Below are 20,814 nucleotides of genomic sequence, written 5' to 3'. Positions count from 1 at the left end.
GCCCTGCGTCATTATGTTCTGCATCATCCTACCAGTCCTGCGTCATTATGTTCTGCATCATCCTACCAGCCCTGCGTCATTATATTCTGCATCATCCTACCAGTCCTGCGTCATTATGTTCTGCATCATCCTACCAGCCCTGCGTCATTATGTTCTGCATCATCCTACCAGTCCTGCGTCATTATGTTCTGCATCATCCTACCAGCCCTGCGTCATTATGTTCTGCATCATCCTACCAGTCCTGCGTCATTATGTTCTGCATCATCCTACCAGCCCTGCGTCATTATGTTCTGCATCATCCTACCAGCCCTGCGTCATTATGTCCTGCATCATCCTACCAGCCCTGCGTCATTATGTTCTGCATCATCCTACCAGTCCTGCGTCATTATGTTCTGCATCATCCTACCAGCCCTGCGTCATTATGTTCTGCATCATCCTACCAGCCCTGCATCATTATGTTCTGCATCATCCTACCAGCCCTGCGTCATTATGTTCTGCATCATCCTACCAGCCCTGTGTAATTATGTTCTGCATCATCCTACCAGTCCTGCATCATTATGTTCTGCATCATCCTACCAGCCCTGCGTCATTATGTTCTGCATCATCCTACCAGTCCTGTGTAATTATGTTCTGCATCATCCTACCAGCCCTGTATCATTATGTTCTGCATCATCCTACCAGTCCTGCATCATTATGTTCTGCATCATCCTACCAGTCCTGCATCATTATGTTCTGCATCATCCTACCAGCCCTGCATCATTATGTTCTGCATCATCCTACCAGCCCTGCGTCATTATATTCTGTATCATCCTACCAGCCCTGCGTCATTATGTTCTGCATCATCCTACCAGCCCTGCGTCATTATGTTCTGCATCATCCTACCAGTCCTGTATCATTATGTTCTGCATCATCCTACCAGCCCTGTATCATTATCTTCTGCATCATCCTACCAGCCCTGTGTCATTATGTTCTGCATCATCCTACCAGCCCTGACATTATGTTCTGCATCATCCTACCAGTCCTGACATTATGTTCTGCATCATCCTACCAGCCCTGCATCATTATGTTCTGCATCATCCTACCAGCCCTGCGTCATTATGTTCTGCATCATCCTACCAGCCCTGCGTCATTATGTTCTGCATCATCCTACCAGCCCTGCGTCATTATGTTCTGCATCATCCTACCAGCCCTGTATCATTATGTTCTGTATCATCCTACCAGCCCTGTATCATTATGTTCTGCATCATCCTACCAGCCCTGCGTCATTATGTTCTGCATCATCCTACCAGCCCTGACATTATGTTCTGCATCATCCTACCAGCCCTGTATCATTATGTTCTGCATCATCCTACCAGCCCTGCGTCATTATGTTCTGCATCATCCTACCAGCCCTGCGTCATTATGTTCTGCATCATCCTACCAGCCCTGACATTATGTTCTGCATCATCCTACCAGCCCTGCGTCATTATGTTCTGCATCATCCTACCAGCCCTGCGTCATTATGTTCTGCATCACCCTACCAGCCCTGCATCATTATGTTCTGCATCATCCTACCAGTCCTGCATCATTATGTTCTGCATCATCCTACCAGCCCTGCATCTTTATGTTCTGCATCATCCTACCAGCCCTGCGTCATTATGTTCTGCATCATCCTACCGGCCCTGTGTCATTATGTTCTGCATCATCCTACCGGCCCTGTGTCATTATGTTCTGCATTATCCTACCAGCCCTGCATCATTATGTTCTGCATCATCCTACCAGCCCTGCGTCATTATGTCCTGCATCATCCTACCAGCCCTGCGTCATTATGTTCTGCATCATCCTACCAGCCCTGAGTCATTATGTTCTGCATCATCCTACCAGTCCTGAGTCATTATGTTCTGCATCATCCTACCAGCTCTGCATCATTATGTTCTGCATCATCCTACCAGCCCTGCATCATTATGTTCTGCATCATCCTACCAGCCCTGTGTCATTATGTTCTGCATCATCCTACCAGACCAGCGTCATTATGTTCTGCATCATCCTACCAACCCTGCGTCATTATGTTCTGCATCATCCTACCAGCCCTGTATCATTATGTTCTGCATCATCCTACCAGCCCTGACATTATGTTCTGCATCATCCTACCAGCCCTGACATTATGTTCTGCATCATCCTACCAGCCCTGACATTATGTTCTGCATCATCCTACCAGCCCTGTATCATTATGTTCTGCATCATCCTACCAGCCCTGACATTATGTTCTGCATCATCCTACCAGCCCTGTATCATTATGTTCTGCATCATCCTACCAGCCCTGCGTCATTATGTTCTGCATCATCCTACCAGCCCTGTGTCATTATGTTCTGCATCATCCTACCAGCCCTGCGTCATTATGTTCTGCATCATCCTACCAGCCCTGCGTCATTATGTTCTGCATCATCCTACCAGTCCTGCGTCATTATGTTCTGCATCATCCTACCAGCCCTGCGTCATTATATTCTGCATCATCCTACCAGTCCTGCGTCATTATGTTCTGCATCATCCTACCAGCCCTGCGTCATTATGTTCTGCATCATCCTACCAGTCCTGCGTCATTATGTTCTGCATCATCCTACCAGCCCTGCGTCATTATGTTCTGCATCATCCTACCAGTCCTGCGTCATTATGTTCTGCATCATCCTACCAGCCCTGCGTCATTATGTTCTGCATCATCCTACCAGCCCTGCGTCATTATGTCCTGCATCATCCTACCAGCCCTGCGTCATTATGTTCTGCATCATCCTACCAGTCCTGCGTCATTATGTTCTGCATCATCCTACCAGCCCTGCGTCATTATGTTCTGCATCATCCTACCAGCCCTGCATCATTATGTTCTGCATCATCCTACCAGCCCTGTGTAATTATGTTCTGCATCATCCTACCAGTCCTGCATCATTATGTTCTGCATCATCTACCAGCCCTGCGTCATTATGTTCTGCATCATCCTACCAGTCCTGTGTAATTATGTTCTGCATCATCCTACCAGCCCTGCATCATTATGTTCTGCATCATCCTACCAGTCCTGCATCATTATGTTCTGCATCATCCTACCAGTCCTGCATCATTATGTTCTGCATCATCCTACCAGCCCTGCATCATTATGTTCTGCATCATCCTACCAGCCCTGCGTCATTATATTCTGTATCATCCTACCAGCCCTGCGTCATTATGTTCTGCATCATCCTACCAGCCCTGACATTATGTTCTGCATCATCCTACCAGTCCTGCATCATTATGTTCTGCATCATCCTACCAGCCCTGCGTCATTATGTTCTGCATCATCCTACTAGCCCTGCATCATTATGTTCTGCATCATCCAACCAGCCCTGCGTCATTATGTTCTGCATCATCCTACCAGCCCTGCGTCATTATGTTCTGCATCATCCTACTAGCCCTGTATCATTATGTTCTGCATCATCCTACCAGCCCTGCGTCATTATGTTCTGCATCATCCTACTAGCCCTGTATCATTATGTTCTGCATCATCCTACCAGCCTTGTGTCATTATGTTCTGCATCATCCTACCAGCCCTGCATCATTATGTTCTGCATCATCCTACCAGCTCTGTATCATTATGTTCTGCATCATCCTACCAGCCCTGTATCATTATGTTCTGCATCATCCTACCAGCCCTGTATCATTATGTTCTGCATCATCCTACCAGTCCTGCATCATTATGTTCTGCATCATCCTACCAGTCCTGCATCATTATGTTCTGCATCATCCTACCAGCCCTGCATCATTATGTTCTGCATCATCCTACCAGCCCTGCGTCATTATATTCTGTATCATCCTACCAGCCCTGCGTCATTATGTTCTGCATCATCCTACCAGCCCTGACATTATGTTCTGCATCATCCTACCAGTCCTGCATCATTATGTTCTGCATCATCCTACCAGCCCTGCGTCATTATGTTCTGCATCATCCTACTAGCCCTGTATCATTATGTTCTGCATCATCCAACCAGCCCTGCGTCATTATGTTCTGCATCATCCTACCAGCCCTGCGTCATTATGTTCTGCATCATCCTACTAGCCCTGTATCATTATGTTCTGCATCATCCTACCAGCCCTGCGTCATTATGTTCTGCATCATCCTACTAGCCCTGTATCATTATGTTCTGCATCATCCTACCAGCCTTGTGTCATTATGTTCTGCATCATCCTACCAGCCCTGCATCATTATGTTCTGCGTCATCATTCCAGCCCTGCATCATTATGTTCTGCATCATCCTACCAGCTCTGTATCATTATGTTCTGCATCATCCTACCAGCCCTGTATCATTATGTTCTGCATCATACTACCAGCCCTGTGTCATTATGTTCTGCATCATCCTACCAGTCCTGCGTCATTATGTTCTGCATCATCCTTCCAGCCCTGCGTCATTATGTTCTGCATCATCCTACCAGCCCTGCGTCATTATGTTCTGTATCATCCTACCAGCCCTGTATCATTATGTTCTGCATCATCCTACCAGCCCTGCGTCATTATGTTCTGCATCATCCTACCAGCCCTGTGTCATTATGTTCTGCATCATCCTACCAGCCCTGCGTCATTATGTTCTGCATCATCCTACCAGCCCTGCATCATTATGTTCTGCATCATCCTACCAGTCCTGCGTCATTATGTTCTGCATCATCCTACCAGACCTGCGTCATTATGTTCTGCATCCTCCTACCAGCCCTGCGTCATTATGTTCTGCATCATCCTACCAGTCCTGCGTCATTATGTTCTGTATCATCCTACCAGCCCTGTCATTATGTTCTGCAACATCCTACCAGACCTGCGTCATTATGTTCTGCATCATCCTACCAGACCAGCGTCATTATGTTCTGCATCATCCTACCAGCCCTGCGTCATTATGTTCTGCATCATCCTACCAGTCCTGCGTCATTATGTTCTGCATCATCCTACCAGACCTGCGTCATTATGTTCTGCATCATCCTACCAGCCCTGCGTCATTATGTTCTGCATCACCCTACCAGCCTTGTGTCATTATGTTCTGCAACATCCTACCAGTCCTGCATCATTATGTTCTGCATCATCCTACCAGCCCTGTGTCATTATGTTCTGCATCATCCTACCAGCCCTGAGTCATTATGTTCTGCATCATCCTACCAGCCCTGTGTCATTATGTTCTGCATCATCCTACCAGCCCTGTGTCATTATGTTCTGCATCATCCTACCAGCCCTGTGTCATTATGTTCTGCATCATCCTACCAGCCCTGAGTCATTATGTTCTGCATCATCCTACCAGCCCTGTGTCATTATGTTCTGCATCATCCTACCAGCCCTGAGTCATTATGTTCTGCATCATCCTACCAGCCCTGTGACATTATGTTCTGCATCATCCTACCAGCCCTGCGTCATTATGTTCTGCATCATCCTACCAGCCCTGTGTCATTATGTTCTGCATCATCCTACCAGCCCTGAGTCATTATGTTCTGCATCATCCTACCAGCCCTGTGACATTATGTTCTGCATCATCCTACCAGCCCTGTGTCATTATGTTCTGCATCATCCTACCAGCCCTGAGTCATTATGTTCTGCATCATCCTACCAGCCCTGTGACATTATGTTCTGCATCATCCTACCAGCCCTGCGTCATTATGTTCTGCATCATCCTACCAGCCCTGTGTCATTATGTTCTGCATCATCCTACCAGCCCTGTGACATTATGTTCTGTATCATCCTACCAGCTCTGCGTCATTATGTTCTGCATCATCCTACCAGCCCTGAGTCATTATGTTCTGCATCATCCTACCAGCCCTGTGACATTATGTTCTGCATCATCCTACCAGCCCTGCGTCATTATGTTCTGCATCATCCTACCAGCCCTGTGTCATTATGTTCTGCATCATCCTACCAGCCCTGAGTCATTATGTTCTGCATCATCCTACCAGCCCTGTGACATTATGTTCTGCATCATCCTACCAGCCCTGTGTCATTATGTTCTGCAACATCCTACCAGCCCTGTGACATTATGTTCTGCATCATCCTACCAGCCCTGTGTCATTATGTTCTGCAACATCCTACCAGTCCTGAGTCATTATGTTCTGCATCATCCTACCAGCCCTGTGTCATTATGTTCTGCAACATCCTACCAGCCCTGTGACATTATGTTCTGCATCATCCTACCAGTCCTGCGTCATTATGTTCTGCATCATCCTACCAGCCCTGCATCATTATGTTCTGCATCATCCTACCAGTCCTGCGTCATTATGTTCTGCATCATCCTACCAGCCCTGTGACATTATGTTCTGCATCATCCTACCAGTCCTGCGTCATTATGTTCTGCATCATACTACCAGTCCTGCGTCATTATGTTCTGCATCATCCTACCAGTCCTGCGTCATTATGTTCTGCATCATCCTACCAGTCCTGCGTCATTATGTTCTGCATCATCCTACCAGTCCTGCGTCATTATGTTCTGCATCATCCTACCAGTCCTGCGTCATTATGTTCTGCATCATCCTACCAGCCCTGCATCATTATGTCCTGCATCATCCTACCAGCCCTGTGACATTATGTTCTGCATCATCCTACCAGCCCTGCATCATTATGTTCTGCATCATCCTACCAGCCCTGTGTCATTATGTTCTGCATCATCCTACCAGCCCTGCGTCATTATGTTCTGCATCATCCTACCAGCCCTGTGACATTATGTTCTGCATCATCCTACCAGCCCTGCGTCATTATGTTCTGCATCATCCTACCAGCCTTGTATCATTAAGTTCTGCATCATCCTACCAGCCCTGCATCATTATGTTCTGCATCATCCTACCAGCCCTGCGTCATTATGTTCTGCATCATCCTACCAGCCCTGTATCATTATGTTCTGCATCATCCTACCAGCCCTGAGTCATTATGTTCTGCATCATCCTACCAGCCCTGCGTCATTATGTTCTGCATTCTACCAGCCCTGCATCATTATGTTCTGCATCATCCTACCAGCCCTGCGTCATTATGTTCTGCATCATCCTACCAGTCCTGCATCATTATGTTCTGCATCATCCTACCAGCCCTGCGTCATTATGTTCTGCATCATCCTACCAGTCCTGAGTCATTATGTTCTGCATCATCCTACCAGCCCTGCATCATTATGTTCTGCATCATCCTACCAGCCCTGAGTCATTATGTTCTGCATCATCCTACCAGCCCTGTGTCATTATGTTCTGCATCATCCTACCAGTCCTGAGTCATTATGTTCTGCATCATCCTACCAGTCCTGCATCATTATGTTCTGCATCATCCTACCAGCCCTGTGTTATTATGTTCTGCATCATCCTACCAGCCCTGCGTCATTATGTTCTGCATCATTCTACCAGCCCTGCGTCATTATGTTCTGCATCATTCTACCAGCCCTGCGTCATTATGTTCTGCATTCTACCAGCCCTGTGTCATTATGTTCTGCATCATCCTACCAGCCCTGTGTCATTATGTTCTGCATCATCCTACCAGCCCTGAGTCATTATGTTCTGCATCATCCTACCAGCCCTGCGTCATTATGTTCTGCATTCTACCAGCCCTGCATCATTATGTTCTGCATCATCCTACCAGCCCTGCGTCATTATGTTCTGCATCATCCTACCAGTCCTGCATCATTATGTTCTGTATCATCCTACCAGCCCTGCGTCATTATGTTCTGCATCATCCTACCAGCCCTGTGTCATTATGTTCTGCATCATCCTACCAGCCCTGTGTCATTATGTTCTGCATCATCCTACCAGCCCTGAGTCATTATGTTCTGCATCATCCTACCAGCCCTGTGACATTATGTTCTGCATCATCCTACCAGCCCTGTGACATTATGTTCTGCATCATCCTACCAGACCAGCGTCATTATGTTCTGCATCATCCTACCAGCCCTGCGTCATTATGTTCTGCATCATCCTACCAGTCCTGCGTCATTATGTTCTGCATCATCCTACCAGACCTGCGTCATTATGTTCTGCATCATCCTACCAGCCCTGCGTCATTATGTTCTGCATCACCCTACCAGCCTTGTGTCATTATGTTCTGCAACATCCTACCAGTCCTGCATCATTATGTTCTGCATCATCCTACCAGCCCTGTGTCATTATGTTCTGCATCATCCTACCAGCCCTGAGTCATTATGTTCTGCATCATCCTACCAGCCCTGTGTCATTATGTTCTGCATCATCCTACCAGCCCTGTGTCATTATGTTCTGCATCATCCTACCAGCCCTGTGTCATTATGTTCTGCATCATCCTACCAGCCCTGAGTCATTATGTTCTGCATCATCCTACCAGCCCTGTGTCATTATGTTCTGCATCATCCTACCAGCCCTGAGTCATTATGTTCTGCATCATCCTACCAGCCCTGTGACATTATGTTCTGCATCATCCTACCAGCCCTGCGTCATTATGTTCTGCATCATCCTACCAGCCCTGTGTCATTATGTTCTGCATCATCCTACCAGCCCTGAGTCATTATGTTCTGCATCATCCTACCAGCCCTGTGACATTATGTTCTGCATCATCCTACCAGCCCTGTGTCATTATGTTCTGCATCATCCTACCAGCCCTGAGTCATTATGTTCTGCATCATCCTACCAGCCCTGTGACATTATGTTCTGCATCATCCTACCAGCCCTGCGTCATTATGTTCTGCATCATCCTACCAGCCCTGTGTCATTATGTTCTGCATCATCCTACCAGCCCTGTGACATTATGTTCTGTATCATCCTACCAGCTCTGCGTCATTATGTTCTGCATCATCCTACCAGCCCTGAGTCATTATGTTCTGCATCATCCTACCAGCCCTGTGACATTATGTTCTGCATCATCCTACCAGCCCTGCGTCATTATGTTCTGCATCATCCTACCAGCCCTGTGTCATTATGTTCTGCATCATCCTACCAGCCCTGAGTCATTATGTTCTGCATCATCCTACCAGCCCTGTGACATTATGTTCTGCATCATCCTACCAGCCCTGTGTCATTATGTTCTGCAACATCCTACCAGCCCTGTGACATTATGTTCTGCATCATCCTACCAGCCCTGTGTCATTATGTTCTGCAACATCCTACCAGTCCTGAGTCATTATGTTCTGCATCATCCTACCAGCCCTGTGTCATTATGTTCTGCAACATCCTACCAGCCCTGTGACATTATGTTCTGCATCATCCTACCAGTCCTGCGTCATTATGTTCTGCATCATCCTACCAGCCCTGCATCATTATGTTCTGCATCATCCTACCAGTCCTGCGTCATTATGTTCTGCATCATCCTACCAGCCCTGTGACATTATGTTCTGCATCATCCTACCAGTCCTGCGTCATTATGTTCTGCATCATACTACCAGTCCTGCGTCATTATGTTCTGCATCATCCTACCAGTCCTGCGTCATTATGTTCTGCATCATCCTACCAGTCCTGCGTCATTATGTTCTGCATCATCCTACCAGTCCTGCGTCATTATGTTCTGCATCATCCTACCAGTCCTGCGTCATTATGTTCTGCATCATCCTACCAGCCCTGCATCATTATGTTCTGCATCATCCTACCAGCCCTGTGACATTATGTTCTGCATCATCCTACCAGCCCTGCATCATTATGTTCTGCATCATCCTACCAGCCCTGTGTCATTATGTTCTGCATCATCCTACCAGCCCTGCGTCATTATGTTCTGCATCATCCTAACAGCCCTGTGACATTATGTTCTGCATCATCCTACCAGCCCTGCGTCATTATGTTCTGCATCATCCTACCAGCCCTGCGTCATTATGTTCTGCATCATACTACCAGCCCTGCGTCATTATGTTCTGCATCATCCTACCAGCCTTGTATCATTATGTTCTGCATCATCCTACCAGCCCTGCATCATTATGTTCTGCATCATCCTACCAGCCCTGCGTCATTATGTTCTGCATCATCCTACCAGCCCTGTATCATTATGTTCTGCATCATCCTACCAGCCCTGAGTCATTATGTTCTGCATCATCCTACCAGCCCTGCGTCATTATGTTCTGCATTCTACCAGCCCTGCATCATTATGTTCTGCATCATCCTACCAGCCCTGCGTCATTATGTTCTGCATCATCCTACCAGTCCTGCATCATTATGTTCTGCATCATCCTACCAGCCCTGCGTCATTATGTTCTGCATCATCCTACCAGTCCTGAGTCATTATGTTCTGCATCATCCTACCAGCCCTGCATCATTATGTTCTGCATCATCCTACCAGCCCTGAGTCATTATGTTCTGCATCATCCTACCAGCCCTGTGTCATTATGTTCTGCATCATCCTACCAGTCCTGAGTCATTATGTTCTGCATCATCCTACCAGTCCTGCATCATTATGTTCTGCATCATCCTACCAGCCCTGTGTTATTATGTTCTGCATCATTCTACCAGCCCTGCGTCATTATGTTCTGCATCATTCTACCAGCCCTGCGTCATTATGTTCTGCATCATTCTACCAGCCCTGCGTCATTATGTTCTGCATTCTACCAGCCCTGTGTCATTATGTTCTGCATCATCCTACCAGCCCTGTGTCATTATGTTCTGCATCATCCTACCAGCCCTGAGTCATTATGTTCTGCATCATCCTACCAGCCCTGCGTCATTATGTTCTGCATTCTACCAGCCCTGCATCATTATGTTCTGCATCATCCTACCAGCCCTGCGTCATTATGTTCTGCATCATCCTACCAGTCCTGCATCATTATGTTCTGCATCATCCTACCAGCCCTGCGTCATTATGTTCTGCATCATCCTACCAGTCCTGAGTCATTATGTTCTGCATCATCCTACCAGCCCTGCATCATTATGTTCTGCATCATCCTACCAGCCCTGAGTCATTATGTTCTGCATCATCCTACCAGCCCTGTGTCATTATGTTCTGCATCATCCTACCAGTCCTGAGTCATTATGTTCTGCATCATCCTACCAGTCCTGCATCATTATGTTCTGCATCATACTACCAGCCCTGCGTCATTATGTTCTGCATCATCCTACCAGTACTGTGTCATTATGTTCTGCATCATCCTACCAGCCCTGTGTCATTATGTTCTGCATCATCCTAACAACCCTGAGTCATTATGTTCTGCATCATACTACCAGCCCTACGTCATTATGTTCTGCATCATCCTACCAGCCCTGTATCATTATGTTCTGCATCATCCTACCAGCCCTGAGTCATTATGTTCTGCATCATCCTACCAGCTCTGCGTCATTATGTTCTGTATCATCCTACCAGCCCTGCGTCATTATGTTCTGCATCATCCTACCAGTCCTGCGTCATTATGTTCTGCATTATCCTACCAGCCCTGTGTCAATAAGTTCTGCATCATCCTACCAGCGCTGTATCATTATGTTCTGCATCATCCTACCAGCCCTGTGTCATTATGTTCTGCATCATCCTACCAGCCCTGCGTCATTATGTTCTGCATCATCCTACCAGCCCTGTGTCATTATGTTCTGCATCATCCTACCAGCCCTGTGTCATTATGTTCTGCATCATTCTACCAGCCCTGCGTCATTATGTTCTGCATTCTACCAGCCCTGTGTCATTGTGTTCTGCATCATCCTACCAGCCCTGTGTCATTATGTTCTGCATCATCCTACCAGCCCTGAGTCATTATGTTCTGCATCATCCTACCAGCCCTGCGTCATTATGTTCTGCATTCTACCAGCCCTGTGTCATTATGTTCTGCATCATCCTACCAGCCCTGCGTCATTATGTTCTGCATCATCCTACCAGTCCTGCATCATTATTTTCTGCATCATCCTACCAGCCCTGCGTCATTATGTTCTGCATCATCCTACCAGCCCTGTGTCATTATGTTCTGCATCATCCTACCAGCCCTGCGTCATTATGTTCTGCATCATCCTACCAGCCCTGCGTCATTATGTTCTGCATCATCCTACCAGTCCTGCATCATTATGTTCTGCATCATCCTACCAGTCCTGAGTCATTATGTTCTGCATCATCCTACCAGCCCTGTATCATTATGTTCTGCATCATCCTACCAGCCCTGTGTCATTATGTTCTGCATCATCCTACCAGTCCTGAGTCATTATGTTCTGCATCATCCTACCAGCCCTGTGTCATTATGTTCTGTATCATCCTACCAGCTCTGCATCATTATGTTCTGCATCATCCTACCAGCCCTGTGTCATTATGTTCTGTATCATCCTACCAGCTCTGCATCATTATGTTCTGCATCATCCTACCAGCCATGTGTCATTATGTTCTGCATCATCCTACCAGCCCTGTATCATTATGTTCTGCATCATCCTACCAGCCCTGAGTCATTATGTTCTGCATCATCCTACCAGCCCTGAGTCATTATGTTCTGCATCATCCTACCAGCCCTGTGTCATTATGTTCTGCATCATCCTACCAGCCCTGAGTCATTATGTTCTGCATCATCCTACCAGCCCTGCATCATTATGTTCTGCATCATCCTACCAGCCCTGAGTCATTATGTTCTGCATCATCCTACCAGCCCTGTGTCATTATGTTCTGCATCATCCTACCAGTCCTGAGTCATTATGTTCTGCATCATCCTACCAGTCCTGCATCATTATGTTCTGCATCATACTACCAGCCCTGCGTCATTATGTTCTGCATCATCCTACCAGTACTGTGTCATTATGTTCTGCATCATCCTACCAGCCCTGTGTCATTATGTTCTGCATCATCCTAACAACCCTGAGTCATTATGTTCTGCATCATACTACCAGCCCTACGTCATTATGTTCTGCATCATCCTACCAGCCCTGTATCATTATGTTCTGCATCATCCTACCAGCCCTGAGTCATTATGTTCTGCATCATCCTACCAGCTCTGCGTCATTATGTTCTGCATCATCCTACCAGTACTGTGTCATTATGTTCTGCATCATCCTACCAGCCCTGCGTCATTATGTTCTGCATCATCCTACCAGTCCTGCGTCATTATGTTCTGCATCATCCTACCAGCCCTGTCATTATGTTCTGCAACATCCTACCAGACCTGCGTCATTATGTTCTGCATCATCCTACCAGCCCTGTGTCATTATGTTCTGCATCATCCTACCAGCCCTGAGTCATTATGTTCTGCATCATCCTACCAGCCCTGCGTCATTATGTTCTGCATCATCCTACCAGTCCTGAGTCATTATGTTCTGCATCATCCTACCAGTCCTGCATCATTATGTTCTGCATCATACTACCAGCCCTGCGTCATTATGTTCTGCATCATCCTACCAGTACTGCGTCATTATGTTCTGCATCATCCTACCAGCCCTGCGTCATTATGTTCTGCATCATCCTACCAGCCCTGCGTCATTATGTTCTGCATCATCCTACCAGCCCTGTGTCATTATGTTCTGCATCATACTACCAGCCCTGTATCATTATGTTCTGCATCATTCTACCAGCTCTGCATCATTATGTTCTGCATCATCCTACCAGCCCTGCGTCATTATGTTCTGCATCATTCTACCAGCTCTGCATCATTATGTTCTGCATCATCCTACCAGCCCTGTGTCATTATGTTCTGCGTCATCATTCCAGCCCTGCGTCATTATGTTCTGCATCCTCCTACCAGCCCTGCGTCATTATGTTCTGCATCATCCTACCAGCCCTGCGTCATTATGTTCTGCATCATCCTACCAGCCCTGCGTCATTATGTTCTGCATCATCCTACCAGTCCTGCATCATTATGTTCTGCATCATACTACCAGCCCTGCGTCATTATGTTCTGCATCATCCTACAAGCCCTGCGTCATTATGTTCTGCATCATCCTACCAACCCTGCGTCATTATGTTCTGCATCATCCTACCAGCCCTGCGTCATTATGTTCTGCATCATCCTACCAACCCTGCGTCATTATGTTCTGCATCATCCTACCAGCCCTGCGTCATTATGTTCTGCATCATCCTACCAGTCCTGTGTCATTATGTTCTGCATCATCCTACTAGCCCTGCGTCATTATGTTCTGCATCATCCTACCAGCCCTGTATCATTATGTTCTGCATCATCCTACCAGCCCTGCGTCATTATGTTCTGCATCATCCTACCAGTACTGTGTCATTATGTTCTGCATCATCCTACCAACCCTGCGTCATTATGTTCTGCATCATCCTACCAACCCTGCGTCATTATGTTCTGCATCATCCTACCAGCTCTGCGTCACTATGTTCTGCATCATCCTTCCAGCCCTGCGTCATTATGTTCTGCATCAATAAGAATTATAGAATTATATGCAAAAATGTCAGTCACTGTCTGTGTGGCACTTCAAATACCATTTTGGCACCACAGACACAAAGCACATATGCTAAGAACAGATTAGTCAAGTGCTAGGCAACCTACATGTATGTATTTGGCATGAGGGAGGAAACAGGTACCTTTAGAAAACCCAGGAAAACAGAGAGAGAGCATGCAAACTCCACACTGACTGCAGCCTAAGCAGAATGATACCCTGTGCAACACTAGCCACTGTGCCACTGTGCCACCATGGGATCACCTTATCTAACGTTACATATAAAACAACAGCAACCTTGGGTAAGATAGCTACTATTGCTAAATAATGAACAATCAAAAACAAATCATTTTTATTAGACCCAGTTCAAAGGTTAACGAGTACTTCACATTTTAAAGTTACATTATAAGACAGACTTTCTTTTTTTTTTTAAATACTAATTATTAATTTAAAGTGATAAAAGTTACATGGTAACAATTATTTTTCAGTCCTGATAGGTTTCTAGAAATCAATAAAAAATGGGTTGAGAAGCTTGTGGGTAAATATTTTCTGAGAGTAATTAAACACTTAGAAAAAATATATTTTCTTACTTTTTTTTGTCAATTTAAGTGCAATATTTTAAAACCATTTAACCCCATAAAAAATTAAATATTTGCATAGTCACCCAAATTTGTCATTTTTTTTCTTCGATAATAATATAATTAAATTTTAATAATAATGGAGAAATAAATATAGAAAAAATAATTTTAACATGCAGTCATCTTTAAATGTTTGTTTAATATTAAATTCAAATATAAAAAATAACTATTATTATATGAGTCACCTGCTTTCTGCAACGCATTTCTCATTTCATAGGCATCAATAGTTCCTGAGTGGTCGATGTCTACTTCGAGGTATATTTTCTATAGCAAAAGTTAAATAGTAAATATATTTCTTTTGGTGCAAAAGGAATGATGTATTTTCAGGCAATGTGTTGAGACAATTTCAGCAATTCTATCATTTTACATACTGTCACAAATTTTACATATCGACATAAAATTCAAAAAGTACAGGAGACAATAAATACACATTACCTGTAAAGCACGAGATGTTTATACCTACTGTCTGTTTCTGTATTAATTTATTTTTATATATAATGTTGGATAATTGTCACAGTCACAAATATTTATCTGCAGTACCCTGAAATCTAATGTAACTCAGCTGGAAAAATCAGTTTTAGGAAACATTGACAGAAAAGGCAGCAGTCTCAAAGCAAGTTGTATAGGTAAAAGACCAGCTGTGGCTCCTACTTACAATTAGTAGGGCTGCTGCCAGTACCCCCCATGCATAGAGAGGAGAATGCCAGACAGACAGCCCCAGGTCCTGGCACCTGCGCAATGGATCTGGTAGGTGCGGGGACTGGTGCATGCGCAGACGCCGCCTTGAGACTGCGCATGTGCAAACCGCAGGCTTCCATGGACTGCACCGGCTGCAGCCCATAGAAGCCGGATTGGGCTGACGAGGCAGGGAGTGGCTTCCTACAGTACTCCCTCTCTCTGTTAATTGCAGCATGGTCTGGCAGTCCCACAGGAAGAAAACACCTCCCAATGGGACTGCCTTGTGTATCTGTGACTTCCAAGTGAAGTCACTGCCAGTCACAGTGAAGCCAGTGCAGTCACGGACTGCATCTGGCTCACCGACACTGAGCGGGGTGGCTGATTTTACCTGGGAGGGGCTGCGTATCCTGCAGACCCCAGGTAAAATCTGCCACTGGTGCAGACAGTGGTGCCGCATGTTCAATCTCTGTATTTAAAACAAAAAAATCACCTGAGAATTGCATTATGCAGATTCGCAGCGACAGTGCTTTCTTGCAAGCTTTGTCCCTGCATGCGATAATTAATACACGTGACTAACGTGACCACCCCATATGTTATAAAACTCATACGGCATGGATGTTCTGGAGATGTGCGTTGTCAGAAACATGGATATACAGGGACTGATTCTGTAATGCATGCAAGTCGCAATGTGCACAGATCCTGCGTATTTCACCATACAGCGCATGCGCCAAAGAAAGAAGAAGGTGACTGCACTGGACTAGGTATGTACACGTGAATAGGGAACAAAAGTGTGAACAAATTGATCCATCTGTAGACGGGCACACTATCTGCGAAACGGGTGTTTCTTTGTAGCAACCAAATGATCGCGCAGAAATTATTTTGTCTTATCGACCTACTTATGCGCTCATTTGCAACACGCCTTTATCAGGTGGATTTTTAGTATCTCCCGTGGGGCTGGTGTATCCTATAGTGTCTTATTTGTAAATCTTCCAATGGTCCCACCAACTGTAGCCAAAATGTCTGTTGCTGTAGATCCCGTGGGAGCAGCTAACATTATCCGTTACATCTAGAACCACTATAACCAACACCCTTAGAATACCAGTAGGAGAAACGCGTGGAGAAGGGACCATGGCATGGACATTGCTCCAACATTGATAGACATTGATTAAACATTGTCCCAAAGTGGAGTAAGGGTAGAGGGAGCCGCAGGGATGTTACAGTGGAATTTGCATTGATCCCTTATCTGGCAAGAGCTATGAACCACAGAATGAGAATTCGCCAGCAGGGGTCGCCCTGTAGCTGTAACAGACACAACTGGAGCCGGGGGAAGTAGCATGGTATGAGCCAGCCTCCAGTACCACCCATCTGGGTGCAAAGCGGCCTGCAGTCTGGTGTAAATGTGAAGCCAGGTAGAAGTGGCAAATCCCCGAGAAGTAGTAGATGCGGCACGTGTACAATATTCTTATTTTAAAATGAATGGTCATATAGTGTTGGTACCGGGACGGGCTTCAGTCCTAACACATTTATTTGAAGTGTTGATAATAAATGTCCAGGCAAATGACTGCGCTATGGAGATAACATGTAGCCTTACCATGTAATTCTCCAGCTTCATCCACAGGAGCTTAAACTCTTCCTTACTCAGGGTCCCGGTATTGTCCAGCTGTACAGTCCGCAGTTAAGGTTGTTACCAGTAAGTGACACACGCACCTGTGCAATTATTATGTGCCACATTCACATCCTCATTCCCCACCAAGGAAGATCCGGATCTCCATTCCCTGTCCTCTTCACCAACAATGGGAACTCTCTGCCCCCATACTAACAAACACTGGTAATCCAAGGAGTGAGACCTTGGACATCCCCTTTAATGGTGGGATACACCGTACTGTATGACAGTATCACACTTATCTAGGAAAGGATACATCCATCAGATTAATCATTTCCCGGCATGTTCTCAGAGAAAATCCGTCAGATTTGATTTCAGGACCTGCACAGGAAACGCATGGGAGGTTTCCAAAAATGGATGTTAGAAACTTATTTACATGTCAGAGTACAGAAAAACATATGGGGTTATAATGCGTCTCCTGTACACACAACTTACACTCCAGTAACCTCTGGTTCAGGACGCTCCTCACCTCCTCCACGTTGTATTCACCTTCCTGATGGAGAGAGGAGCAGGGAAGATGGTAAGAGTAGCAGATCATACACTGTGTGTAATATGGAAATGATACACCCGGAATCACAGGACTGACACCTAGAACATCTGTATCTCCGACTAATATTTATTTCTGTAATGTACAAAGGATGGATGCAACGGATAACATCTTCGTGTATTATATGGAGAAAATGAAAGACAGGAAAAGTGTATTTATGGATGGGGTAAAGTGGCATCCTGCAGCCAAATGTCACTACCTCTGATGTGCGCAGCTGGGCAAATAAGGACAGACCTTCGCTGAATACGGCTAATCACGTTACTGCGCCCAAATAAATAAATAAGAATGTGATATTTGCATAAACTTCAAGGCAGGAGTAGACAACCTCTGGCACTCCAGTTACTGCAGAACCACACATCCCAGCATGCCATGCCACAGTTTTAACGTGCCCTAACAGCAAAACTTTGTCAGAGCATGCTGGGATTTGTAGTTTCACATTACATGTAAGGGGATTACTAGGTTGCATATGAATTAGCCCCTCAGTGCGGCTTAATTTGTACCCTTCTCTGAGGTGCCATCAATGAGGTGTCAGCTATTACTTTCATCAGTGCTCCCAATATTACCCCAGTCACACAACACGCAGGATGAATTATTTGCTCATCACTATTTGTAGCTATGAATAACCACAACGTAAATTCTCCGTCTGTAGGGTATACGGAACTTGTCCTATAAGGACTGGGCTGCCATATACTGTTTTGCAAGAAAGCATTACAGTATATCTCGTCAACAAAATAATCTGATGTGGGCTTCAATACAACATACTAGACTGTAGTAAGGCTTTTGACACTGTCCCACATCGTGGACTTCTAAATAAACTCAAAAGCTTGGAGTGCGGTCAGAGGAGGGAAATGTTACCAGTGGAGTACCCCAGGGATCTGTACTTGGACCAGTGCTTTTTAATATCTTTATTGGTGACATTGCAAATGGCATTAAAGGGAAAGTATGCCTTTTTGCAGATGACACAAAGGTATGCAACAGGGTAGACACACCAGGAGGGGTAAAACAAATGATTGAGGATCTAGGTAGACTAGAGGAATGGTGGAGAGGGTGGAAATTACAGTTTAATGCCCAAAAATGCAAAATCATGCACTTGAGTCTCAAAAATCCAAAGGCTAAATATACAAGGTGATTCAAACGTCGCAGTACACCCTTTTATTTCAAAAACTGTGCAGGAAATGGGAAAACTGAATACTCCAGTCAGGTATGGGTGAGGTGGGCTATCTTTTAGGGTTTGTACCGAAGATGGGCGACATCTTGAAATCGGCCATCTTGAATCTAAGTCAGTTCTTTCAAATGGAAAGTCGGGTCGTGTAACATGTCAGACAACATCAGAATTTGCTGAAAAGTTTATTGCTGCAAATAGATTTGAAATAGCAGTTATGGTTCAAAAGTTACAACAATTTACATGTTGCAGGTAACTGAAGATGGCTTTGACAAAAGAGGAGAGAACTGAGGTCATTTTGATGTCTGAATAATGGAGTTTCCATGTCATAGCTGCAGATTTCAACAACCAGAACCCAGAAAGACCTCCAATTTCATATAACACTGTCAGGTGCCTAATTTCCAAATTCCGAGAACCTGGGACTGCGGCTGACAAGTCACGGAGTGGTTGTCCAAAAAGTGCTACTGACGAGACAACCTCAACAATAGTTTTGGCATCCTTCATGAAGAGCCCACAACGCAGCACATGATGTTTGATATCAAAATGACCTCAGTTCTCTCCTCTTTTGTCAAAGCCATCTTCAGTTACCTGCAACAAAAACAGTGTTGTAACTTTTGAACCATAACTGCTATTTCAAATCTGTTTGCAGCAATAAGCTTTTCAGCAAATTCTGATGTTGTCTGACATGTTACACGACCCAACTTTCCATTTGAAAAAACTGACTTAGATTCAAGATGGCCCATTTCAAGATAGTGTCCATGTTCTGTACATACCCTAAAAGGTAGCCCACCTCACCTATACCTTACTATTCAGTTTTCCAATTACCTGCACAGTTTTTGAAACAAAAAGGTGTACTGCGACTTTTGAATCACCCTGTAGTATTAATGGGAACTACTGAGGAGGAAAGGGATCTAGGAGTCACTACCTCAGGTGACATAAAGGATAAATATAGTATTAATGGCACTATACTGGGAGCTACTGAGGAGGAAAGGGATCTAGGAGTCACTATCTCAGGTGACATAAAGGATAAATATAGTATTAATGGCACTATACTGGAAACTACTGAGGAGGAAAGGGATCTAGGAGTCACTATTTCAGGTGACATAAAGGCTAAATATAGTATTAATGGCGCTATACTGGAAACTACTGAGGAGGAAAGGGATCTAGGAGTCACTATTTCAGGTGACATAAAGGATAAATATAGTATTAATGGCACTATACTGGAAACTACTGAGGAGGAAAGGGATCTAGGAGTCACTATTTCAGGTGACATAAAGGATAAATATAGTATTAATGGCACTATACTGGGAACTACTGAGGAGGAAAGGGATCTAGGAGTCACTATCTCAGGTGACATAAAGGATAAATATAGTATTAATGGCACTATACTGGGAGCTACTGAGGAGGAAAGGGATCTAGGAGTCATTATCTCAGGAGACATAAAGGATGAATATAGTATTAATGGCACTATACTGGAAACTACTGAGGAGGAAAGGGATCTAGGAGTCACTATCTCAGGTGACATAAAGGATAAATATAGTATTAATGGCACTATACTGGAAACTACTGAGGAGGAAAGGGATCTAGGAGTCACTATTTCAGGTGACATAAAGGCTAAATATAGTATTAATGGCGCTATACTGGAAACTACTGAGGAGGAAAGGGATCTAGGAGTCACTATTTCAGGTGACATAAAGGATAAATATAGTATTAATGGCGCTATACTGGAAGCTACTGAGGAGGAAAGGGATCTAGGAGTCACTATTTCAGGTGACATAAAGGCTAAATATAGTATTAATGGCGCTATACTGGAAACTACTGAGGAGGAAAGGGATCTAGGAGTCACTATTTCAGGTGACATAAAGGATAAATATAGTATTAATGG

At 45.0% G+C, this 20,814-nt stretch overlaps 1 protein-coding gene across 1 annotated transcript in view; it reads right to left on the bottom strand.

Annotated features, from left to right (window-relative positions):
- Nucleotides 1-20,814, bottom strand: part of LOC134911032 (calpain-8-like) — a 254,013-nt gene that overhangs the window by 62,407 nt on the left and 170,792 nt on the right. Inside the window, exons 14-17 of the mRNA XM_063919425.1 lie at nucleotides 17,656-17,713; nucleotides 17,477-17,541; nucleotides 17,149-17,217; nucleotides 15,065-15,143 (exon numbers count right to left, since the gene is read on the bottom strand). Of these exons, the coding sequence (XP_063775495.1) occupies nucleotides 15,065-15,143; nucleotides 17,149-17,217; nucleotides 17,477-17,541; nucleotides 17,656-17,713 (271 nt within the window). The remainder of the gene's footprint in view (nucleotides 1-15,064; nucleotides 15,144-17,148; nucleotides 17,218-17,476; nucleotides 17,542-17,655; nucleotides 17,714-20,814) is intronic.

Source organism: Pseudophryne corroboree, chromosome 4 (genome assembly GCF_028390025.1).
Source record: "Pseudophryne corroboree isolate aPseCor3 chromosome 4, aPseCor3.hap2, whole genome shotgun sequence".
NCBI classification, from domain to species: Eukaryota; Metazoa; Chordata; class Amphibia; order Anura; family Myobatrachidae; genus Pseudophryne; species Pseudophryne corroboree.
Note: the sequence above shows the minus strand (reverse complement) of the source record. Positions and strands in the feature narration are given on the sequence as shown.